This window comes from Microcebus murinus, chromosome 12 (genome assembly GCF_040939455.1).
Source record: "Microcebus murinus isolate Inina chromosome 12, M.murinus_Inina_mat1.0, whole genome shotgun sequence".
Lineage (NCBI taxonomy): Eukaryota > Metazoa > Chordata > Mammalia > Primates > Cheirogaleidae > Microcebus > Microcebus murinus.
Window position 1 is genome coordinate 80,450,214 of NC_134115.1, and position 26,963 is coordinate 80,477,176.

A 26,963-nucleotide genomic window follows, 5' to 3' on the forward strand; every position below is an offset into this window, starting at 1 on the left:
TAGACTACAGATTTAGTAAGTGGTAGAGACAATTTTCAAAGCTAGAGCTGACTGCCAAGTTTAGGTCTCAACAAGCATCGTGTCTACAATGAAGATCCTGCTGAGCTTCAGCGAGAATCCAGCAAGCTGGCTATGGGGCCTCCGTCCTTGGTGGCCATAATATTTCAGGGCAATTTCCAGAGGGCTGGCTAGAGCAGATTGCTGACATCCACACCAGCACAGATCACATTAACTGGCAGTGGCAGCCAAGGCATCTCAGAAGCAGAAATGCTCTCAGGGCCTCAGGAAACATCTGCAAGTCCTCAAGGAGGCAAGACTTGCCCCCTTATCGCCTCTTCTGGGGAGATAGCAGGCCTGTTCCATCGGCAGGGAGAGGACAAACACATTGCTTTTACTTTCCAGGCGGTGTCCCTGCAAATGGAATCATTCAACTCCTGTGAAATTAACTATTAGGATTGGCCACTTGGGAGCAGGCCGCATACTGGGGTGGCAGTCCTGAAATCGGAGCCACCACCTGCCTCCTAGGGCTAGCAGGGCAACAGGGAAGACAGTGACAAGCAGCATGTGCAATTCAAAGTGAATGGCGCAGGAGAGAGAGGGTATGGTGTAAGGGGGAAAGTATGAACTTTGGAGTCAGAAAGACCTGTTTCTTCATATCCTGTTATGTGACTTTGGGCAAATTTCCTAACCTCTCCAGGTTATTTCCTCATCTAGAAGAAATGTAAATAATTATACTTTTATTGCATGATTACCATAAGAATTCAAAGGACCAGGTATATTAATAATTAAAACTGCCTAGCACATAGTGGGAACTCACTAAATGATAACTACTAGTATTAATATTACTAGTGTTATAAAGGCTCTAGTTGGGGCATCTATTAATGGTATTATTGTTAAGGAGAAAACAATAGAAGGGACATATGAGCTGGGTTTTGACAGGTAAGTCAGAGTCTGCTGAGTGGTTGATGGGTAGGAAGAGTTTTCTAGTTAGAAACAACAGCAAGGACAGCTTTGTGAAAGAGCATGGACTAGCAAGGCAGCATGAGTGGGCCGGTTAGGAACTACTGAAATATTCCCATCGAGCTGTAAGGGCCTGGCCTGGGGAAAGATGACTCTCTAAAGTCCACTGTATACTGTCCTCAAATAAAGGACCATAAACAACCCCTCAGTGTAAATTCATAAGCAGGATTCTTGTAAGCTCTGCTCCCTAAAGTGAGGCAGCCTCCCTGCCCCTGGCCTGACAATCCACAGGAAACAAACAAAGCTGAGAATTAGCCTCCAAGCGCCCAACCCTCTGACTCACCTCCTCCGGAGTCAGACAGGCTAGAGTTTGATTCCTGTCCTTGCTGGATAACCTTGGCCAGTTCATTAATCTCTCTTACCTCTCAGTTTTGTTATCTGAAAAATGGGAATAATTATACATTACACAGAAATCATCATACACTGTCACAGTGCCCAGCACACGGCAGGTGCTTTCTATTTTCTAGAGAAAGGAGCCGCTCCCCTGCCTGAACTTACTGCAGAGTGAGGGCAAGACTGACATGTGCCTGGAGAAGCCGCCCCACAATCTCAACCACAAAAGACAGGAAAGAAGACTTTCACAAAAATGGCATATTATAGTATTATTCTATAATGTACTTTTTCCAATGAATAATTGAATCACGGCAATACATAGAGATCTTCCTCATTCTTTTTTATTGAGAACTTTTTTTTATCGTATTATGGGGGTACAAGTGTTAAGGTTACGTATATTGCCCATGTCTCCCTTCCCCCCTCGAGTCAGAGCCTCAAGCATGACCATTCCCCAAACGTTGCACATCTCACTCATTGTGTTTGTATATACCCATCCACTCCTCCCCCACCACCTGCCCAACACCCAATAAATGTTATTCCTATATGTCCACTGAGGTGTTGATCCATTAATACCAATTTGCTGGTGAGTACACTTTATAGTATATGAATAATATACCACACCAAATAATATCAAATAATTACCAATTAATACCAACCAAAAAGTATTATTCATACACCATAAAGTTAACCCTCTTAAAGTGTACAAATCAGTGGTTTTTAGTATATTCACAAAGTTGTGCAACCATCACTACTACTCAATTCCAGAATAATTTCATCACTCCTAAAAGAAACCCTGTACCTATTAGTGTTCATTCCCCATCGCTTGCTCCCCCCAGCCCCAGGTAACTCCTTATCTTATTTTCTGTCTCTGTGGATTTACCTAGTCTAGATATTTCATATAAATGGAATCATATTACACATGGCCTTTTGTATCTAACATCTTTCACTTAGCACGTTCTCAAGGTTCATCCATGTTGTTGCATGTACCAGAACTTCATTCCTTCCTATGGTCATGTTCCATTGTATGGATATTGCACCACATTTTCTTTATTTATCATTTGATGAACACTTGGATTATTTCCATTTTTTGGCTATTATAAAATAACCCTAATTATTTTTAACAGTTGCATAGTATTCCATTGATTGGTTATAGCATAGTTTATTTAAACACTTCCTACTGAAGGATAGGTCTGTTGCCACAACATCCTTCTAGTCTTCCATAACAGGTAGTCAAAACTTGCCCCATCTCCTGAGGAAATTATCCAACAGAAGCAAAAATATTGACAAAAATACTAATTGCAGCAATTTTTACAATAAGACAAAATTGGGAGCTACTTAGAGTCCACAATAAGGAGCTATTTAGATAAATTCTATTGTTAAATGAAATAATGTATAATTACTAAAAATGATAATTATATAGATAATATAGCAACAAGTGAGTTGCTAATGATGATCTTACGTGGAAAAAAAAGTACGACAAAATGCAAAATGGGCCGGGCGCTGTGGCTCACGCCTGTAATCCTAGCTCTTGGGAGGCCGAGGCGGGCGGATTGCTCAAGGTCAGGAGTTCAAAACCAGCCTGAGCAAGAGCGAGACCCCGTCTCTACTATAAATAGAAAGAAATTAATTGGCCAACTGATATATATATAAAAAAAAAAAAAAAAATTAGCCGGGCATGGTGGCGCATGCCTGTAGTCCCAGCTACTCGGGAGGCTGAGGCAGGAGGATCGCTTGAGCCCAGGAGTTTGAGGTTGCTGTGAGCTAGGCTGACGCCACGGCACTCACTCTAGCCTGGGCAACAAAGCGAGACTCTGTCTCAAAAAAAAAAAAAAAAAAAAAATGCAAAATGGCATCACTTACCCATACAGGTTCTCACAATAGTAAGAAGTGGGGCTGGGAAGCACATCCACGCCCCTGCCACATCACCATGAGGAACAGGAGCCAGCCTTCCTCACCAAGGAGCAAGCTGGGGATCACGGCCACCCTGCACCCACGGAGGGTGCCATGAGAGAGTCTGAGCAGAGGAGAAAGGCGGGCTCTCCTCTCCACTTCAGTGACAATGGGAAGCTGAAGTCACTGTTGCCTTCCTTAGGTTTCGGAGGTCCTGACTCCTTGGGTCCTCAGAGGGTGGTCATAGCTGGGCTGTGTAACAGTGACAAAAATCATCTTGCTCACCGTGGAAACGGTCGTTCATGAAGGTAACGGTGACCTGCTGTGATGGGTACCCTCCGAACTTCCTGTGTGCTGTGCTGGAGTCTCTTGCCAGAATCAGTATCTGGGACAAAGGACTTCTCAGAGCATACCTGATACTGCACTTTCCGCAGTAGAAAGGGCAAATACATTCCACTGCACCAACTGCAAACACATTCAACTAAACCAATCATGCAAACCTCTTTTTTAAAAGTAATGCCCCCTATTGTCATACTGATGTATACTACAATCACTGCCATTAAGAGTATACAATAAGGCAAAACCAACGGTGAATAAACATGTAGCCTTCAAAAAAAATTTTCTTTTTGAGACACAGTCTCGCTCTGTTGTCTGGACTAGGGTGCAGTGGCATCATTGTAGTTCACTGCAAGCTCAAACTCCTGGGCTCAAGCAATCCTCCTGCCTCAACTCTCCAAGTAGCTGGGACTACAGGCATGCACCACCACACCTGGCTAATTTTCTATTTTTTGTAAACACAGGGTCTTGCTATGTTGCTCAGCATGGTCTTGAACTCCTGGCCTCAAGTAATCTTCCCACCTTGGCCTCCCAAAGTACTAGGATTACAGGAGTGAGCCACCCCACCTGGCCCCTTGAAAATATTAATGGGAGCAATTTAGCCCCAATGGAGCATGTTTGTTGGCAGCTTATTTTTTTGTATGCTTACAGTTATGATTTTTGCATTCTGATTTTGTATCAACTGTAACTTAAATTACATTTGTTTCTAAACCTTATAAACAAAAAAATATACTAACACATAATTTTTGTTAAAGTGTATATGAAGAAATATAAAAGACCAATACTTTATGGTATTCTGTAAAGTGCATAGTGACTTCCAACTGCTCTGCCACCAGCTTTCAATCAGCTCCACAAACTGTGAAATAAATGGTCTCCAAAACGTCTGCGGTCTTAGGGAGAAGTTTGAGGTTGTCAGGGGTCAGAGCTACACTGCTCTAACAAAGAGACCCCAAGATATAGTGGCCCAAACATGATCAAAATTAATTTCTCTCTTTTTTTTTAGTTTTTAATTTTTATTTATTTTTAAATTTCAGAATATTTTGAAGGTATAAACGTTTTGGTTACATAAATTGCTTTTGTACCATCTGAGTCAAAGTTATGAGTGTGCCCATCCCCAGACAGTGTGTACTGTACCCATTAGGTGTGAATTTACCCATCCTCTCCTCCTCCCTCCCACCAAAATGATTTTTGATGAATGTTATTTCCATATGTGCACATAGGTGTTGATCTATTCATTCCAATTTAGTGGTAAGTACATGTGGTGTTTGTTTTTCCATTCTTGTGACACTTCACTTAGAAGAATGCTCTTCAATTCTATTCACTACTAGGTATTTATTCAAAGGAAAAAAAGACATTCTATAAAAAAGACACCTGCTCTCAAATGTTTATAGCAGCACAATTCATAATTGCCAAGATGTGGAAACAACCTAAAGGGCCCATCAATGCATGAGTGGATTAATTTCTCTCTTACAAAACAGAACAGCCAGGCTAGGTTGGTGAGGTGACGCAGTTACAAACAGGTAGCGTCTCCCTGTTGCTCTGCCATTCCTCAGGGTGTCACTGTTTGCTTAATCAAAGCGGGGTTGCTACTCCTGGGAAAGGAGAAAGAGAAGGAGCTTAAGTTTGGAGATGATTCAGAAAATGTTTGCATCACTTCCTTTCATATGCTATTAGTCCACGCTTAATCACAGGGCCACGTCCAGCTGCAAGGGAGGCTAGGAAATGTAGTCTCTAGCTGGGCAACTGTGCCCAGGAAGAGGGAAAGAAAGGATTTAGAAGAACAAGTACCCCTGTGTAACACAGACTTTTTTAACTTAAAAATTTTACAACATAAAAATTATTGTAGCACAATCTTATCATACAAGTAGCAACATTTCTCTATTGTTTCTCCCACACTTGATATGTGCATGTGTTACATGTATTTTTATAAAGTTGTAAAAGTAATGTATATGCAACTTTATATTCTACCAGAAATAAAATAGTATGACAATAATAACATTAGATTAAAACAATGATATAACTATTTTCCATCTGTAACATTGGTAGTTTTTCTTTTTTTTTTAGGCCAAAGTAGCCAACTCTGGAGAGATCATGGAGAAATGGCCACTCTTAAACGTTACTAATGAGCAACTTTTCTGAAGGGCAATTTGGTGATATATAGTAAAAATTTTACAATTTAACCTAAGAGGGAAAATTCAGAGATATAGGTATAGATTTATATAAAAGGCTAGTTGTCAAAGTCTTATTTATAATGGAACTAACTTAATTATGCAACAACTTAATTTTAATTATGCAACAACTTAATTTTAACCTAATGCAACAACTTTATGCAACAACTTTAATTCACTTAAACAATTGTTTAAGTGAATTATGATCCATATGACAGACTAGCCGTTAGAATCATGCTCTCGAAGAACACTAATGATAAAAAATTTCTGATAATATATCAAGTGAGAAAAGCACATTCCAAACAGTATATATGTTCTGACCCCAGTTTTTGGTAAAAATTATCCATATAGATATAAAGAGGACTATGAGAAAATGCACCAAAATGTTAGCAGTGGTTCTTCTGGGGGAGTGGTATTACCAGTGATTTTTACTTCCTTATTTATTCTTTTTAGTATTTTTCAAATTTTTTGCAGTAAACATATATTATTTTTATAATAAAGGGGTTATTTAAAACATTGAATTAGACATACAGAATTCTAACAAGTTAGAGCAGAGAGGATCGTTAGCACAACTCCCTCATGTTCCAAATGGAGAAAGTGAGGCCCAGAGAAGGTGAGCGACTTGGTTAAAGTAACACGACCAATCAGAACTGGCATTTTAACTCAGGTAGTCTGTCTTCAGGGTTGGCATTCTCATCACTATTTGACACTAAAAAGAACTTTTCTAAAAATAGCTTGATTCCTGGCAGCTTAGTCAGTGCTGAGGTGTATACAAAACAAAGCATAGGTCCTCAGAGGACTTAAAACAACTTAAAACACAAACACACACACACACACACACACACACACACACAAATTTCTGGTGCAACCAATGCTGATAAGGAAATGCATATTGATAAAACATACACACTGATAGAGACCAGGTATGAGCACTTCATTCATTCATTCAAAAAATATTTGTTGAGCACCTACTATGTTCTGTTTTTGGCACACCAGATCCTTGTAATCAATGGTAAACAGACATGCTTTTTGCTCATCTGGTGCTTAGTATTTAAATTCTGGTAATGTCTGTGGAACACTTACTATACACTATGCATTTTCACAGACCCTTGCCTGTTGTACCACACCAATAATATTAGCCCTCATTTAATGAGTTAGGGTCTAATTGTTAAGCACTGTAACTAGGCACTATTTCTAATCTCACAACAACCCTATCAGATAGATTCATTAACCCAATTTCATACATGAGACAACTGAGAATCAGAGATATTAAATGGTTTTCCCAAGGTTACACAGATAGTTAGTGGCAGAGCTGGTTTTTAATAATCATTCACCACCCTTACATGTCAGGTTCTTTTCCCAACACTGTAGCCTCACCCTCTAGCACCCACACATTACAGAGCTTAATAAAGGCCTAGGACTCAATGAACTTAGACCTATCCCTATATAATCCTATCTGTAGTAAAATTTCAGGATGACTGCCCTAACTTATATAACCTAGAAGGCTACAATTCAATCTCCCAGAAAAGAACTATCCCCAGGTGTCAGGCAAGAAGTAACAATCCTCAAATTCCACTAGGGGACAGCATTGGCCAGTAAGTCTGGAGAAGCAGCACACTGCCAGAGAGAGTGGAATCAGTCGGGGCCTGCCAGGTGCCAGGCAAGGGGCTGGGCATCGGTGGATGATTCCTGTAATTCTTCTGCTATTTGCAAACTAGGAAAGCTGCTTTGGAGCAATTGGTAGATTGAAAAGATGAGAGGGGCCGGGCGCTGTGGCTCACGCCTGTAATCCTAGCTCTTGGGAGGCCGAGGCGGGCGGATTGCTCAAGGTCAGGAGTTCAAAAACCAGCCTGAGCAAGAGCGAGACCCCGTCTCTACTATAAATAGAAAGAATTTAATTGGCCAACTGATATATATATAAAAAATTAGCCGGGCATGGTGGCGCATGCCTGTAGTCCCAGCTACTCGGGAGGCTGAGGCAGAAGGATCACTCAAGCCCAGGAGTTTGAGGTTGCTGTGAGCTAGGCTGACGCCACGGCACTCACTCTAGCCTGGACAACAAAGTGAGACTGTCTCAAAAAAAAAAAAAAAAAAAAAAAAAGAAAAGATGAGAGGGTCATAGTATTTTGCAGCTTCTCCCATCAAGAGGTAGAAACCTGTTTCCCTTCCCCTTGATGCTGGGCTGGCCTTTTGACTTGCTTTGACCAAGAGAACATGGTAGAAGTGACTTGTGGAGTTCTGGAGCCTAGACCTCCCGGTCTCATTGCTTCTACCTTTCCCCTCTTGGAAAACTGCCATTGAGCACAGAGACCTAGGTTGAGGGACCATGCCAAGAGGCCCTGCTGTCTCAGCTGAGGCTCCAGCCTTGAGGGAGAGGCCATCCCAGACCAGGCGTCCCCAGACCCGCCACCAGCAGACCGCAGCTGCCTGGGTGAGCCCAGCAGACCGAGTCGGCCCACTGAATGGTGAAAAATAATAAACTGTTACTTTAAGCCATTACATTTTAGAGATTATTACACAGCAATAGATAACTGATAGAAGCAGCAACACACAGGGGATTTATTTATTTATTTAGTAATTATTTACTAAGGGCATACTCTCTACCGATTATACTATCTCACATGTTAGTGATCTGTACCCTTGTAGAACAAAATAGAAGCCCCCAGGCACATATGCAGGAAGACAAACAATAAATAAGTAGCTGATAGGTGAATGGTACAGAATAATCTCACACAAAGGTAAGTGCTGTGAAGAAAAACAAAGCAAATAAGGATTCAAAAGTTGCAGATGGGTTTCTTTCGGATAGAGTGGCCATAGAAATACCAAGAAGAAGCAAAGCCAATGAAGATCTGAAAGAGTATGTTTCAAGCATATGGAACAGTAAGTACAGCAGGAAAAATCTTACATACTCAGAATACAGCCTGGAGACCAGAGGGATCTGTTAAATGCAACATGTATTAGTATAACATTTTAACTTATTTAAAATTCCACATATTTCAATTTCCCCATCGCTCTGAACAGGGTAATGTCAGTCACTCACATTCACTAAATGCTAACTCAAATAGGTATCATTCTAAAATATTTGTGAAAAGATGTTTAAAAGTTCTCTATTTTTCTGTCTTTTGAATCGGAGAACTATTTTTTACTTTTCTGTAGTTTTTATTGTCTTTAGTGTTATGATGTTCAGAATCTCATTTTCAGATCTAGACTACCTTTTCAAAGAATATAGATGGTTTTAAGTAAGTTAAATAAGTTATGGGGTCTCTATTAAGATGGTAAACAAATACTGGGTGTGCTCCTCCTTCCTCAAAATCCATTCTGGAGAAATTATTATTTAAGTGAAATGGGAGGATGGAGGTGAAGAACTCTAAAAAGAAAACATAAGAAGCCTCTGGGGAGACAGAAGTCTGTGTGGAACAGGAGTATGTACCTGGGAGCAGGGAGAGAAGTGCCTTCAGCCTGGGCCAAGGGCTGATGGAGGACAGACAGGAGGAAAGGCCTGTAAGGTTGTCTGTTACCTCGCCCAGGCATTGTCTTGGGAAAACCATTGCCTACCCCTCCCCTTAGAAAGCATCAGCACAGTCAGGCCACATGGGTCAACCTACCAGGAAGCAAAAAGCTCCAATATGGAGAAAAATAAAGTGGAGCTAGAGATTACACCCCAGAGAGAACGCCGCCTCTCGATGCTGGGGCTTCCTATGAATTTAAGGGCAAAACCCTGACTAGAGGATGGGTCTCATCTAGAAAGATGGATTAGACCAAAGAGATCAATCAAGGGGGATTCTGTGAGCTGGTGCCTCTCCTCCCCCCTCCCCTCTCCTTAAACCCAGTGGGAGGGACATGGGCTAGAGCCTGGTCCTCAGCCCTTCCCCCAAAACACCATACAGAGTAGCTGATATCCCAGGGGACAGGAGCTCACAGACCAAACTAATGAGCCACCTGAGGAGTATAACCACAGTAAAAGAGCAAAAAACATCTACCATCTGAACAAAAATTCTTGAAATAGACTGATCAAGAATATGCATGGTAAATAAACATAGGAAAGTAAGAATTTTAAAAATATATAGCAAGAATAAGAAAGTGTTTTTTTTTTACAACTTTAATGATGTATAATTACATCAAGTAAGCTGCACGTATTTATAACATTCAATCTGATGGGTGTCAACGAAAGTATATACCTGTCAAACCATCACTATAATCAAGATAATGAACATCTCCATTGCTCCCAAAGGTTCCTCATGCTCCTTTGTCTCAGTCTGCACAGGTTGTTAATAACAGAATACCGTAGACCAGGTGGGTGGCTTAGAAACAACAGAAATTTATTTTTCACAGTTCTGGAGGCTGGAAGTCCTTGATCAAGGTGTCTGGTGGGGGCTGGCTTCTTCATGGACGCCTGTCTTCTCACCATGACTTCATATGGCAGAAGGTGCAATCGAGCCTGCTGGGGGTTCTTTTATAAGGGCACTAATCCCATTCACGGAGGCTCTGCCCTCAGGACCTAATTATTAATACCTCCCAAAGACTCCCCTCCTAATACCATCACCTTGAGGGTTAAGGTTTCAATAAATTATCCTTTCCTCCACCTCCCTGCCAGATAATTACCAATCTGCTTTCTGTCACTAGAAGTTAGTTTTATATATAGAATCATATACTATGCATTTTTTTTCCTCTGGCTTATTTTACTCAGCATAATAATTTTGAATTTCACTCATGTTGCTGTATATATTGATAATTTTCCCTTTATTACTTAGTAGTATATATATATTTTTAGAGGCAGGGAACTCACTACGTTGCCCAGGGTGGTCTCCAACTCCTGAGCTCAAACAATCTTCCCACCTCAGCCTCCCAAATGGCTGGGATTACAGGCACGTGCCACTGCACCCAGGTTGCTGATTGGTATTTCATTGCACAGATATACTTCAATTTGTTTATCTATTTATCTGTTACTAAACATTTGTGGGTGTGTCCAGTTTGGGGGTTGCTATAAATATCTATATACTTTATGTGGATGTATGCTTCTATTTCTTTTGGGTAAAAAAGCTAAGAATGGAATGGCTGGATCATATGGTAGATGCCTGTTAAACCTTTTAAGAAACTGCCATTTATTTTTCCAAAGTGGTTGTACCACTTTGCATTCCCACTAGCAGCGTATGAGATCTCCATTGCTCCACATCCTCGCTGGCACTTGGTTTGGTTAGCCCTTTTAATTTTAGCCATTCTATTGGATGTGTAGTAGCAACTCATGGTTTTTGTGTTTTCCTGATGACTAATGATGTTAAATGTCTTCCTATGTTCTTAGTCATTCATATATCCTATTTTGTGATGTGTCTGTTCAAATCTTTGGTGTCTTTTAAAAATGAGTTGTCTTTATTATTGACTTATAAAAATTCTTGATATAGTCTGCATGCAAATTTTTTGTCTGATATATGTGTTGTAATATTTGCTCCCAGTCTGTAGGACTGCCTTTTTATTTTCACATGGTGTCTTTTTTTTGAGACAGAGTCTCACTTTGTTGCCTGGGCTAGAGTGCCATGGCATCAGCCTAGTTCACAACAACCTCAAACTCCTGGGCTCAAGTGATCCTCCTGCCTCGGCCTCCCAAGCAGCTGGGACTACAGGCATGCGCCACCATGCCTGGCTAATTTTTCCATATATTTTTAGTTGTCCAGCTAATTTCTACTTTTTAGTAGAGACGGGGTCTCGCTCTTGCTCAGGCTGGTCTCAAACTCCTGAGCTCAAATGATCTGCCCGTCTCAGCCTCCCAGAGCGCTAGGATTACAGGCAATTTTCACAACGGTGTCTTTGGAAGGACAAAATTTTGAATTTTGAAATACAGTACAATTTAATAATTTTTTCCTTTATGGTTTGTGCTTTTGTGTTCTAGTTTTAAAATATTTGCCTACCCTAAGGTTGCAAAGATTTTCTCCAGTATTTCTTCTAGTAGTTTTATAGTTTTAGAATTTACATTTAGGTTTATAATCCATTTCCAGTTAACTTTTGTGTATGGCATGAAGTAAGGATTGATATTCATTTGTTTTCCAGTTGGATACCCAGCTAATGGATAATCATTTGTTAACAAGACTTTTGTTTCCCTATGCTTTGGCAACTTTGTCAAAAATCAAGTGACCATGGGGGAGGGGAGAATGGGGAATGAGTGCTTCATGAGTACAAGGTCTCTTTTGGAGGTGATGAAGATGTATTGGAACTAGACAGAGGTGATGGTTGCACAATACTGTGAATGTACCAAACACCACTGAATAATACACTTTAAAATGGTTAATTTTATGTTATGTGAATTTCACATCAGCGCCTGAGCTTCCCGCTGCCCCTCACTCCCCTAGCCCATGGAAAATCTGTCTTCCATGAAACGGGTCCCTGGTGCCAAAAAGGCTGGGGACTGCTGCTCTACACCAGTGCTTCGCACACTTTAACGTGCAAATGAATTACCTAGGGATATTGTTAAAACTTAAATCCTGATTCGGTAGGTCAGGGTAGGGTCCAAGATTCTACATTTCTGTTTTTTTTTCCACTTGCAACTCTGTTTTTTTCCTTTTCCTTTTAGTTGACATGTAAGAATTGTACATATTTACAGGACACAGAGTGGTACTTCAATATGTGTATACAGTGTGTAATGACCAAATCAGGGGAGATAGCACATCCATCACCTCAAACATTTCTCATTTATTTGTATTGTAAACAAAGTCCTCTCTTCTAGCTTTTTTGAATATATAGGATAAATTATAATTAACCATATTGATCCTACAGTGCCGCAGAACATTCCTCCTACCTAGTTATAAATTTGTATCCATGAATCCATTAACCAACCTCTCCTCAGGATCCCCTCCCTGCTACCGTTCCCAGTCACAATTCTACTCTCGAATTCCACAAGCTCCCATTTTTCTTTTTAGCTCCCACATGAGAAAGAACATATGATATTTGTCTTTCTGTGCCTGTCTTATTTTGCTTAAGATAATGTCCTCTAGGCTCATCCATGTTGCCAGGAATGACAGGATTCAATTCTTTATTATGGCTGAATAGTATTCCATTATGTATATATACTACATTTTCTCTATCCATCCATCTGTTAATGGGTATTTAGTTTGATTCCATATCTTAGCTATTGTGAAGAGTGCTACAACAAACACGAGGGTGCGGGTATCCCTTAGATATACTGATTTCCTTTCTTTGGATAAATACCCCATAGTTGATTGCTGGACTCTATGATAGTTCTATTTTAGTTTTTTGGGAAATCTCCACGCTGTTGTCCATAATGGCTATACTAATTTACATTCCCACCAACAGTGTATAAGAGTTCCCTTTTCTCTGCATCCTCATCAGCATTTATTTTTTTGTCTTTTTGATAATAGCCATTCTAGCTGTGGTAAGATGAAATCTCATTGTGATTTTGATTTGCATTTCGCTAATGATTAGTGATGTTGAACATTTTTTCATATATTTCTTGGCCATTTATATATCCTCTTTTGAGGAATGTCTGTTCACATCCTTTGCTCATTTTAAAATCAGATTATTTGGGTTTTTTTTTTTTTTTGCCGTTGAGTTGTTTTGAGTTCCTTGTATAATCTGGGTATTAGTCCCTTGTCAGATGAAAAGTTTGTAAATATTTTCTCCAATTCTACAGATTGTCTCTTCACTCTGTTGACTGTTTCCTTTGCTGGGCAGAAGCTTTCTAATTTAATATAGTCCTATTTGTTTATTTTTGTTTTTGTTGCTTGTGCTTTTGAAGTCTTAGCCATAAAAATCTTTACCTAGACCACAGTCCTGAAGCATTTCCCCTATAGTAACCAAAACAACATGTTATTGGTATAAAAACAGACACACAGACCAATGGAACAGAATAGAGAACCTAGAACTAAATCCACATATTTATAGCCAACTGATTTTCAACAAAGGCACCAAGAACATACACTGGGAAAGGACACCTTCTTCAATAAATAGTGCTGGGAAAACTGGATATCCATATGCAAAAGAAGGAAACTAGACCCCCATCTACCATCATATACAAAAATCAACTTAAAATGGGTTAAAGACAAACGTTAAGACCGGAAACCATAAAACTACAAGATTCTGCATTTCTAACAGGTTCCCAAAGTGATGCTGTTAGTTTAGGAATCACACATTGAATGGCATGATCCTGTACACCATGATGCCTCTTTTAGGTTGATAATTTTTTTAAAAAATCTCTTTTATTGTAAATTAAAACACAGATATAGAAAACCATGTAAACACAAATCAAGTATAGGCTTAATGAATGAACATAAGGCAATAGCACCCAGGTCAAAAAACAGAACTTTGCCAGCCACCCAAAAGCCCCTTCCATGTGCACCATGCTAAATACAGCCCCCTATATTTTAAGTAACCAGTATCCTGACTTGATAGTAATCATTTCTGTCCTTTGTTCTTTTAATTATTTTACCACCCAAATATGTATCACTAAACCTTACAATCTTGCCAATTTTTCAAAAGCCATGTCTTTTCAGTCTCTTTTAATCTATAGACTCCTCTTTTATCTCTTTTTCTTACAGTGTATTTGTTGAAAAACCCAGGCCATTTAACCTACAGTTTCCCATAGTCTGGATTTTGCTGAATGCACACTCTTGCTGCAGTTCAACGTACATCTCTGTCCTTGGTATTTCCTGCAAATTGGCAGCCGGATTCAGAGAATGGTTCCAACTCAGGTTTGGTTCCTTTGGCAAGACTATACAGGGTATTTGGCACAACTATAAGGGACACATATCTAATTGTCTCTGTGATCTTAGCAGCTGCTGATGCTCATTGCCTACCTATTTATTTAGTGGAGTTGTAAATTGGTTATATTCTATCTTTTTTTTCCATTTATAGTTGAAATATGTTTATTAAGAGACACTTCCCCTCATCTACTATGTGGATGCTCAACTAATTTTTTCTTTAAAGTTCAGTTAAGTTTGGCCGGGCATGGTGGTTCACACCAGTAATCCTAGCACTCTGGGAGGCCTAAGGGGGAGGATTGCTTGAGGTTAGAAGTTTGAGACCAGGTAGCCAGTAAAAGAAAAAAAAAAAAATAAAAAAAAAAAAAAAAAAAAAAAAAAAAAAAAAAAAGAAGTTTGAGACCAGCCTGAGCAAGAGCAAGATCCCGTCTCTAAAAATAAAATAAATTAGCTGGGCATGGTGGGGTGCACCTGTAGTCCTAGCTACTTGGGAGGCTGTGCAGGAGGATCGCTTGAGCCCAGGAGTTTGAGGTTGCAGTGAGCTGTGATGATACCACTGCACTCTAGCTGAGGCAACAAAGCAAGACTGTCTCCAAAAAAAAGAAAGTTCAATTAGTTTAATGTTTTGGTGTTGGCCACTCTGGGTCTATATTCTCATGGTATAGTATACTTCCAATATGTTGTTTCAACCTTTTTTTAATTTCAGAAAAGTTTTCTTGAATGGTATTTTTTGGCATTTGCTCTGTTCCTCCCTTGCTTTGGTCTTCTTCTTTAGGAACTCCTATTACCCATTATGTTTAATCTTCTTTGACTGCCTTCAATATTTGTCAATTTCCCTCAAATCTTGTTTATTTCTTTATTTCCTTTTTATTTAAAAATAGTTTTCTTTTTTCATCATCTTTTAAGCTCATATTATCTATTTAGTTCATATGTTCTTTCTGGTTTAGTCTTCATTTCTGGTAATTTCTATTAATTAGTAATTTCCAGTTCTTTCCTGAATTTACTTCATTTTTGAGTTTTTCTAATCCTGATTTATACAGTTCTTTCATGTATTATATCACTTGCTTAATGCATTTTAGTTTGTTTTTAAATAAGTTAGTCTTGATATGTTTTATGACGCCTCCCTGGTGTGTTTTTATTGTCTATAAAGAAGTTATTCTGTGCTCCCTCTTAGCACTGTTTTTCTTTTAATGATTTTGTAAGGAATTTGGCCTCAATACTTTTCTACTGTTTATAACAATTTATTTTTCCTGACGTTTTGGAATAAGGGTATGTTCAGGTAGGCTTTTCAAGCTTCACAGAGCCCCCTCTTCTGTTGTTTTTGTTGAGTTCAAAAATATGGCAGCTTGCTTTCTGGTATTTCCTGCCTCTGTCCTTACCCTCTTTTGAGTCTAGGCCATATCTCTTGCCCCTGTCCTCTCCCAGTTTTAGTCTCAGTTTTCCCTAGTAGGGGGCCCTGTCCTAGAAGAGAGCAGGTCTCAAGAGTTGATAAGGGCTACACCGCCTCAGCCTTTTCGGGTGTTCTTACCACAGGCTCTCACATGCATCTACTGCCGGAGAGGACAGAACCTCTCCCAGCTTCAGCTCACATTATCAGATTGGCCGCTCAGCTCTTCAGTGACCACCTATTGCCTATTTTGGGGTCTCCCATTCTCAGGCCCATCAGTTACTATCCCTGTGTCTGCCTTTCTTTTCCTCTAACACAAGTGTTGCTCTTGTGGCAGTGGAGCCACCCACTTTATTTTAGGGGTTCTATGGGTTACTCTGTCATCGAGTTTTGTTGTAAGTATTGGCTTTTGGTTTTGCTATTTAGTTGCTATTTTTATGTGGGGATTCAGCGAAACGGAAGAACCATGCTGCCGCCACCAGCATCCTGTTCCTTTCATGTTGAATTTCAGTTGTTTAATGATTTTGTCTTCAAATTCTGGTAGTGTCTTATATGTCCCTAATAAGACACTATCAACATTATCATGAGTGATACAGTCCCACCAATCACGCATCTAGGTTTGTTTGCAACCTAGGACCAGCTAATAAAGACTAGCAATTTACAGGATGTCTGTATCTAGAATCCTACTATCAGCTTAGGAACTTATGGAGGATTACTTCCTCTATGAATCCTTGGTTATTAACCCTAAGTAGAACTCCCATCTTTGTGCTTCCTTCATTATACCTCTTGGGTTCCGTGTGTGTACCATCCCAGAGAACCATGCGCTTCCAGCGACAGACACCATATACCAGGGGTCCTCAAACTTTTTAAACAGGGGGCCAGTTCACTGTTCCTCAGACCGTTGGAGGGCCGTTGGAGAACGCGGCGCACATTCCACACACGCACACCGTGGGCCCGGGACGAATTGGCTGCTAAGCAGGACAGGCAGAGGCGGCAAAAACATCCAGCAGGCCGGTACATGTCCTCGGCGGGCTGCAGTTTGAGGACGCCTGCCATATACAATCCATCTCTGTATCCCTAGGCCCTAACAGGCGTGGGGAACCTGTGGCCCTGCTAGCACAATGCCTCATACAGAGTAGGGACCTAACATTAATATTTCCTGAAAGAGGGAATTTGGGCTAAAAGATGCCTACAGCTGTATAATATTAATGATTCTTAAAAATTCATGATCATTATAGGAAACTTAGAAAATACCAAAAAAGCATATAGAAAATATTTACCTATCTCATCCTTAAGAGATAACTGTTATTATAGCTCACCATAACTTCAAACTCCTTGCCTCAAGCAATCCTCCCACTTCAACCTCTAGAGCATCTGGGACTATAGGTGCATGCCACCTTACCTGGTTAAGTTTTTAAGTTTTTTTGTAGACGTAGGGTCTCACTATGTTGCCCAGGCTGGTCTCAAATTCCTGGCCTCAAGTGATACTCCAGCCTCAGTGTCACAAAGTGCCACTATTATCACTTTGACGTATTTCATTTCATTTTGTTCTTATGTATATTTAAGCCATTTAATTTGAATCATCCTGTATACCATTTTTAATCATGTTTTTCCCACTTATGTTTTTGCATTTCCCTATGTGCTTACTCTGTAGTGTCATTGTTTAATAGCTGTGTATTATTCCAGAGAGTGATAAAAGCAATTTCAACACCAAATTAAAGGCATTTCTAAAACAGTAAGGACAGGTTTACTCAGACTGCATGCTGATGTCTTGATGACATGCCCTATGATAACTAGAAATAACATAGGAGGCAAGTATAGAACACATTCAGAATGGGCTGTAACCTTAGATACAAGGTGGTCCTTGGTATAATTAATGTATACAACAGCAACAGAATCTGGCCCCAACTCATTACCAGATGCAACTCCCAAAATTTCCACTAGGTGGCAGAACAGGTTAGATAATAGCAATGTTTCTCACCCTTAGTGGCCATTGCCAAAGTGGTGCTCCAGCCTTACAGTTTGGGTCTGGGGTGGGGCCCAATAATTTGCATTTCAAACAAGTTTCAGGTGATGCTGATGTGCTAGAGGGAATTACAGTTTGAGAACACTGTATTACAGGAAGCCAATGGAGACCAACCCAAGGTGGTCTCCATTGGCCATTGGCTCTAGATGTGTTAGACCACACATCTAACCAAGCCCTCCTCCAGAATTTACATTGTACCAGTTCTAGATGATATGGACACAAGAAAGAATAAGACACAGTTCTTGTTCTCAAGACATAGTCTGGTGGGGAAGAAGAAAACTGAAAAAAATAACTCAGTCTAATATTTCTACCTCTCACATTTCTTCTGACACACAGACTTACAGTGTTAATTTTTTCTGATCCCCTCTCAGAGTTCAAACCTTGTGCCCTTAAAGCTTGAATGATCAACTAGCTCAAGAGTCACCTTATGTGGCTAAATCTGCTAAACTAACAAACTCAAGAATGCTTGCTAGCTTGTGAAAACCTTCAGATGGGAAATCTCCTCTGAAGTTAGAGGCCTGAGATATAAAAGTACATCTGACAACACCCTCCCTGAGTCTGCATTAAGTAAAAATAAAACACCAGGATTACCACATTCTTGGTTGCTTTCTGAATCTGCACTGATTGCTTTCTGAATTTCTCATTGTAAAATTCAATACATTTCACATACAGTTAATTTTGGGAAAAAACATTTTGACTTATGACTTCTCCTATTTTCCTTTAAATAGTATTGTTGACAGCTCTATTCTTTGGTACTGGGTATTATTAGATCTACTGTAATAGATAATGCATAATTTGTGATACATCACATTAATCAATGGTAAGTAAATAGCAAATATTCATAGGTTTACTTCACACAAATCCTTTTTATGTAATGAAAGAAAACTTCAATGCATGCCTTGGGTTGAACCATTATATCTAAATTAGTGATAACTACATTTATGAAATTTTATTTATGACCATAATTCATCCCAACCAATGTTTTCACAAGTATTTGGAAATGTAATAAAAATAAATGGATAAAAGATGCAGAAGAATCCAAAAGAAACACAAACAAGCACATGTAAAAACGTATCTTCAAATGTTAAAGAAGTGTCAATTAAAGTAACCTTGCCTTCTTTATACCTACTAAATTGGCAAATATGTTCAGAAATATTCCTTCTTAGGCAGTGGTTAGACAGGTGTTCACTCTAGAACTATTTGACAAAATTGTGTTTTATGCACTATTTACTGTCCATAACAAAAAATGTTAAGAAAAAAATTTGTTTTTACTCATAAATCTTCTATTGAGAACTTGTTCTAAGGAAATATGCACAAAGAACTTCTCTGCAGCATTATCTACAAAGCAAAACTGGAAAACTACCTAATTATCCACAAAAATAGGAATGTTTTACAAATTAGAGAAATAAAGGAAAATTACAAAATATTATGGTGGTTGTGAAGACTTAAAAGTGCATTTCTGACAGCATACTCCAAAATAATGATTTGCAATGGCTTAGCTATATACATATGCCTAAGGATTAGAAGAGAATATTAAAGATCATAATGATAAAGGATCTCTGGATCATTTTCTCCACGAGTTTTTATTATATATTACCTTTACCACAAAGAGCACAGAACAAGTAGTTAAAATGCAAAGGACAGGGACACTGGCAAGGACTACTCATGTCTAATCACAGTGTAATCATCAAATATTCTGTTCAAATGTACCCAGAACACTTTGGATGCTTATAGGATATGGCAGAACAGGGAAGTCTAAGAGAGGAAGAGCTGTGTGGAATTGGTCTTCCGTTTTGCTTCTGATATCTTATTCTGAGTTTTCAATGCTCTAATATTCTGTTATTTTTCTTCCTTAAGATAATCCTTAAAATAGTCCTTAAAATAATCCATGAGCTTTATTTAAATTTCAAGAACTTAGTGAGCATCAAGTTCCTACTCTCAATCATACAATGTTGCTAGAGACAAGGTAATTCACCTGAATTTTGAAAAATTTATGGATCAAAAGTTACTACAAAAGGTACTACGTGATTTATTGCCAAACGAACTGCACAACTAACTACTTGAAACAAAAATGCTCGGTCAGGCTAAGTGGGGGATAGTGGTCAGCATAGGTTTTACAGACAGTGAGAGGTCAACAGGATCTCATGGCCTGGCCCCAGGACTGGTGGAAAGGAACACATAGATTTCCTATGAGGATAGGGAGAATAAGACCCAGAGTGCAAGGGCAGAAACAGAATAGCAAGAATTGTTTGCTTGAAGAGATGAATTGGGGCTCCATTATGTTAAGGAATCTAGACACATCCTGTTGGTGACAGGTAGTCACTGAGGTTGTTTGAACAAGAGAAAGCCAAGTGCTCAAAGGAACATAGGGGGACCGCCTGGACACAAAGCATAAGGCACGTTGGAAGGTGCACACAGGTGGCAAAAGGGAAAGGCAGCAGTTTAGTTTTGAACTGAAGAAACTTGAAATAGGGAGAAAATGAAAAAGGAAAAAAGGTAAAAAAAAAAATCCAGGACTGTGGAGGCCAAAAATCAAGGCTTCAACACTACCACTTACTACTCCTCTAAGCAATTAATTACTTTTCGAAGGCTCAGCTTTCTTGTCTGTAAAACAGGAATGACAATCTATCCCGCACATAAACAGTGCTGTCAGGGGATCAATGGTACAGGGCCATGTTAAGCGAATGACAAGGAACTCTACATGTTTAAATAAAGAAGAATGACCACATGTGAGGATGTGCTGGATAAGAGGAGGGCAAGAGATGAGGAAGAGGATTCCAAGGTCTAGAACCAGTAAAATGGGGGCAAGGGAGGCGGCTTTTAGGCAGCCCCCCTTCTCCCATTTGCATCTGTTCATAAAGGTCACCAAAACTCCTTCCTTTTGTTCTACTTTTAAATTTACTGTTTTTCCTTTGGATCGCCTTGAAAAACTGTTATATTGTTGAGTTTACATCCTAGAATATGCAGAAACAGTAAAAGCACAAAACCACTTCAGATCACTGGAGGGGCAGTTCTATTTCTAAAAACACATCTTAAACACACTCACTTTTGAAAAGTCCCTGATTTGGATGGGGGAAAAAAAAATGTCTGAATTCCATGGGGGGAAAAAGCAAGAAAAAGTCTTAACTACAGAACATATTTTTAAGGAAATGCAGCTTTATTACTTTCAAGTACAAACAATAACTTGGGCCTGGCTAACTAAATGTTGCCTAATTGAGAGAGAATCCACTTTAATGTGTAGATATAAATGATTTATAGTTAGCACAATCACTCATGGGCAAAAGAATGATTCTATTATGCAAGAAAATAACTTCTCATCTTATAGAGACATCCTGTTCCATATCACTCCACTATTTGCTTAAGTAATCCCTTGTTCCCCCCACCCCACACAGTTCAAATATAAATTTTATCTCATTCCCTCTAGATCACAACACGTATCAAATTAATCAAACATGAGTTGATGACTTTTACCATGTTGCTATAGATGCTGGATTGGTGGGAGACCTGCCTTTTTCAACCTCAGCATTCTCATCAAGAGTGCAAAGTCTAAATTAGCAAAATATGTTTGTTCACAATGCGAGCATAAGGATACCAAAAAATTATGAGCTTTTATCATCTGAATTAATAATTTGCCAGGATCGAATATACAAAAACACATTATTTGGGCACATTAATGATGAGTTTAAGTAGCTAGATTCTTTAGCCTGCAATAATTAAGTGGGTTTACACTGGTCAAGACTGAAATACTAACTTTAAACAACTGAATTGAATTGTACCAGGAAAGACAGGAAACATCAAAATAACTTGACAAGAAGACACCTTTTTGCACTGAGCATGATCATTCAGCTAATTAGGCTGATGGGAGTAGCGTAAAGACTACCCAGTAATCCATCTGAGGATTTATTCTGAAAATTTTTCACTTTCCTAGAGCAGGCCTGGGGAACCTCTGATCAGAGACACTGCCAAAGATGGCCAGTAGGCATTTTGTCAAGGATGCTAACCTGTTCTTTTCATCTCTATCTGGGGACTGCAATTCTCAAGTGTCTTGGTTGTCTTAAACATCTTGGCAAAAGTACCAGCAAAACCAGGTAGGAAGGCGGTGTCGAGGGGACAGACCTAAAGGGCTTCTACCCTATCCTGATAACTCTGTGCTCCTACAAGCAAAAGTGACGGTGTGCCCTGCCCCAGACTGCATCTGTGGGTTATGATCTGATTCTGCTCACTTCCCTACAGAAAAAGGCAAGTGGTTCATACACCAAGGCCCAGAGGAGGAGGCACAGAAAGGTTTAAGAGCGATGGTGGGAAGATTCACCTCTCCGCTCCCAGGACACACAATGACTTCAAGTTGCTGGCTGGGTTTGGCCAAAGCAATGTGCAAAGCCAGGTTCCTCAACTGCTCTGTTAGGTCAAAATGCCTACCCTAACAGAAACAATTTCTTCATGTCTAAAATAATACTATTTCCAAAGATATTTGTTTTCTCCCTGTTTTACAAATGGAGAGCAGTAATCATTCTCCTGCGAGCAAATACTAGAATGATTATCTTATCCTTATTCCAACTTTACCAAGTGTTTTCAGTGGCCAGAAGAGTAATTATTTAATTATGAAAAATGAAGTGCAAACCTTAAAATAGCAATACTCCCCACGTGCCACTTTTGAAAAGCTATCGAAATACATGCGCCCTCCTGTGGAACTTCTTCAAAGTCAATCTAGCCCTTCCATTGGAGGGTCCTTATTTCCCTGATAGGTCTAAAATGTCAGGTTAGAGTCAGATTTGACAACATTTATTACTTCCAATAATGGAGCTGTAGGAAACTAGGTTCCTTTAGAACGGGAACAGAGTCTCTAAAACCCTCACACATCCACTCAGCTCGCCTGGATCCCTGTCCCCATGTTGGAGACTCAAGTCGTTATGATACCCTTTATAAACCTGAGAGGAGAGAAGCCCTTTGCTTCCAGCACACAACAGTGTCACCCAAGAAATCCAACCCTCATAAAAAAGGATGAGGTCTGTCCACTCATGACTTAAAATTTTTCAGACATGAGAATACCCACAAGAGAGAGAAAGGCAATACCCTCACCTCTATGCTAAGAAAGCCAACATCAGTGTGTACACAAAATACCCTCGGACTCAATGAAATGAGACTAAGGAAACCAAGGAACCACAGCTTCAGTTATCCCCTATCTGGTCCTCTCTCTGACTCCCCATTTTGCTTTATTTTGTATGAAGGATAAGCTAGTTTTCCATTTTTTATAAACACTGGGAACCATACAAATAAATCCACTATCTATAAAGCAGTTAAGTAAAATGCTCAGGTGAAATGAAGGCATCCGTGCGGAGGAATCGTAGTTAGGACTCCAGCTACTGTAGCAAGTACAGATGTCAAAATCCAGTGGCACTGAGCACCGCCCGGATGACAATTTCTGTATTCACCACCCAAAACTGAAATGGGACATAGCATACAAGTTTTGCCTCAGTCACTTTTAATAAAACTTTCTCCACTAATGACTAAAATTATTTGCCCTTTGAAGCTATCTGAAAGTGAGTTAGGGTGTAGGGATGGTCATTAGATGAGTAATCTCAGTTATTTGCTCAGGATGGGTGAAAAGGAAAAAGTTATTTGCCCTCATCATTGCCCAAGTCTCCTGACCCTCCTGCAAAACAGATTCCAGCTGCAATTCTGGTTCTATTTCTAGGACTAGGCAGAGCTCATGCACAGACCTCAACATGAGATGGTTTAAACCCAGATTTGGGGGGGGATGGAGGAAGATATTGATCGTTTAATTAATTCTTCCTTTTGGAGTTTCAACATGGATATATTAACTATACTTGTCCTTGAAACTAACCACTGATTTTTCACTAACTTCACATCATTCAAAGGACCACTCTCAGACTCTAAGTTAATGCAGATTCTGGAAGAGCTGCCAGTACTCTTTTTTCCTACCTGTAAAATGGATATGCTTTAGAGTCAGCAAGAAGGAATAACTCACATGCCCAGGCAGAGGCTTCCACTTAGGTTCCAATTCTTATGTTCATCTTCAAACAACTTTCCTATTGGTCTGTGAATGAAATATGCTCCTTCCCATTCCCCCCTGTAACAAGCACAAACAGCTGAACAGCAGCTGAGCTTTTTCTACTGCTTGCTCCCTCTACTCTCTCCCTAATATTTGTGATAACTATGTTAAAACATTTTCACTGGAGAACCACAGAATTACCTAGCTTTAGAGTGAGAGGGTGGAGGACACAAACTGGCAGACTGTGGACATGTTTTATTTAGCTCGCCTTATTTTAAATTATCTTCAATCAGCTGTAACATTTAAAAAATCAGGGATTTTGGATAAAAATTTGGATTTTTAGCTCCTCCTGAGAAAATCGGAATACCTGTCAACATTGGGCTTGTTCCTGCTAATGATACAACATTCAGAGCTGAGTAATTGCCCTGGCAGATAAACTCTCCAGGGGTCACCACAATCCTGCCCAGCATGTTTTACTCATTCATGTTCCCTGCATGGCTTCCTTAGACATTCAGTTTGTGAGCCCTAATCTAGGACAATTCCTTCATATTACAGACAAAGAAAATGATGATCTTGGGAGGGAAAGTTAGTTAGAGGGAAAGGAGGAAGATAAGTCAGGTTCAGGTGTCTTTCTACTGTTAACACACTGCCTCCTTACTGAACCATGACTCCTATCAGCATTTCTTCCAAAAATTACTTAAATTTTCTAAATTGAATCAGTTACATTTTCTACATTCCTCCTTTATCCATCCTTTTCATATAACTGACTTCCTTATAGATAACAACTTTGCATCAGTGATTTCATTTAAATATTATCTCCAACCTGAAAGAAACAATGAATCAGGGGTTAGACAAAACTACAATATCAACTTTGGACACTTCAGCAGCAGGACTGTAAGGGATCTTAGAAATCACTTAGTTTAATTGTACAGTCAAAGAAACTGGGGCCCAGAGAGGTTACAGATTTCCTAGGTAACGGAACCAGTCTCCCATCTTCCAGCTCAGTTCTGTCTGCTATACCATGGCACCTTTGTGCATTCAACCAGGGGACCAGTTTCCTCTACATGGAAACAAAAACTACAAAACTCTTTCACATCTTAAACATGGCCAACCTTAACTCTGCCAAAAACTAGGGTTTAGGATGAGTTGTGAACAGTCAATTTATAGAATCAGATTTGCACTGGAAGACAGACTTTTTTAGAACTGGTATTTGGTGGAAAGTTTATGAATGTCACAGGACTAGATGGTCTTTGTAACACTGGCTCTTATAAAAGCTAAGCCCCATGTGAGAGAAGTTGCTGTAACGACATCATAGCACCTTTGCTTCAACTTCATGAGAAAAAAAGGCTATGGTAAAAAGCTTTAATAACAGACTGAATGTGATTTTATAGGCAACCAATTAGCAGATTAATGAACCATTTAACTTTCTTAAAACCAATATTCCACTCAAAAAAGATGAACCCCAAATGCATCCTCTTATAATGACCAACATAACTAAGTACAAATGAAGTCAATGGTGTACCCCATTAGCATGCTGCGTTGTATGTCAATAAAACAAGCCCTCCCCCACCCCGAGCCCTGGCCCCCTGGCAAACATAGATAAATGATTGTGCACTGCGTGATGATACCATTAGGCGAGAACTTTGGTTCATGCAGTCGGCTGCCACAGAGGTTGCACCCAAAACCCGCAGCCCCGGCACCCAAAGTCAGTCAGCGGTGGTGGCTCGTGGCATCAGCCGTGCTCCTTCCACAACACCAGGTGAATACTGTGGTCAGGCATGCTGGTGGCAAAGACCAAGCCTGTGTCATTGTGCCCATCGAGTCCATTCAGCCAGGACGCTTCGCCTGCCAGGAAGCTTGAGCCTCTCTTTGATTTCCTGTACTCTGGCAGAGGCCAGCGACTAATCAGGCTCTCTGTCCGCAAGTCCATGATGTACAGGTAGCGGTTGTCAAACAGCAGGGCAAAGATATCTCCAAAGCCAAGCAAGGCCAAGTTTGCTATTTCAGGAGTCTTGATGACCCTACAAGGATGAGAGTTAGGGACCATGAACCAGAAGGCAACTTTGCTTCTGTTTATGCTACTGTAATCTTTTCTGGAGACCTTTAAAACCAATATAAATTTCAAGCCAATTTAGAGGTAAATGAAATTTTTGATAAAAAGGAAATATAAAGACAAAAAGCTCTGCCCCATAAAAAACAGGAGGGGAGAGTTCTTCGGTCTGAAAATAATGGCATGTAAGGGAAAGGTAATGTCTGATGAAAGTTTATAAAAGCACAAAACATCCTTCTAGGCTAGAAAGGATCTTACAAATTATTTAGCATTCTAATTTTTAAGATGTGAAAACTGAAACCCAGACAGAATAAATACTTTGAATAAGGATTCAAAACTAGAATGCAAGAGTTAACTCTTACCACTAGGTAAAAAGACTTAATCATCAAATCCTAAAATACCGGAATATCCTGAAGTACAGAACAAATCTGAAAGCCAAGGAACGCAAGTGCTACTCTACTCGGCAGGCAACAAATGGGTTTCTCTCTAAAAATACTAGTGGCTGAAAATATTAAAAGTTTCCAAAATAATTTGGAAATATTTATTAATAACAGATTCATAAGAAGATGCCTGAGATAACTGGGAGGGTTGGGAGGACAGCCCTAACCTTCTCAGGGGCAGTTTCTAAAACATCAATGACAAAGGCTAGGAGAGACCTAGCTAAACAGTAGCACAAAGGAACAAACAAACAAAAACTTAGCTATTTTCTGCACCCTCTATGAAGCAAAAGGTTAACAAGAAAAGTTGATGTCCTCTTTGGAGGGACTAGGGAAACAGCTACAAATAATGCTCCACAACAATATGATTGGGTTCCTGTGGGAGAGAAGCTTAACCTATAAACAAGGACACCACCAAACTAGTGTAGGTCCAAGAGGTCGAGAACAGGGAGGATCTGGAAACCAGTACAGCTGAAGGGTATCAGCTGAGATGGGGAGGAAAAGAACCACCAACAGGGACAGGAAAACTATACATGAGCATTACTTCCAAAGAGTGAAGGATATGTGACAGAGAAGCTAGCATTACAAGTTCTAGAAG

General features: G+C 39.7%; 1 protein-coding gene across 4 annotated transcripts in view; it reads right to left on the reverse strand.

Moving 5' to 3' along the window:
* Window positions 1-4,619: 4,619 nt before the first annotated feature.
* FBXW2 (F-box and WD repeat domain containing 2) overlaps window positions 4,620-26,963 on the reverse strand; it is a 45,921-nt gene continuing 23,577 nt past the window's right edge. For 2 of the 4 annotated variants that reach the window (XM_012771673.3, XM_012771670.3), the window contains one exon: window positions 24,783-25,899. In XM_012771673.3, the coding sequence (XP_012627127.1) occupies window positions 25,611-25,899 (289 nt within the window). In that variant the 3' untranslated portion in view covers window positions 24,783-25,610. Of the gene's footprint in view, window positions 5,172-24,782; window positions 25,900-26,963 lie in introns of those variants that run through there. The other 2 variants (XM_012771674.3, XR_012922133.1) reach the window with 2 other exon arrangements.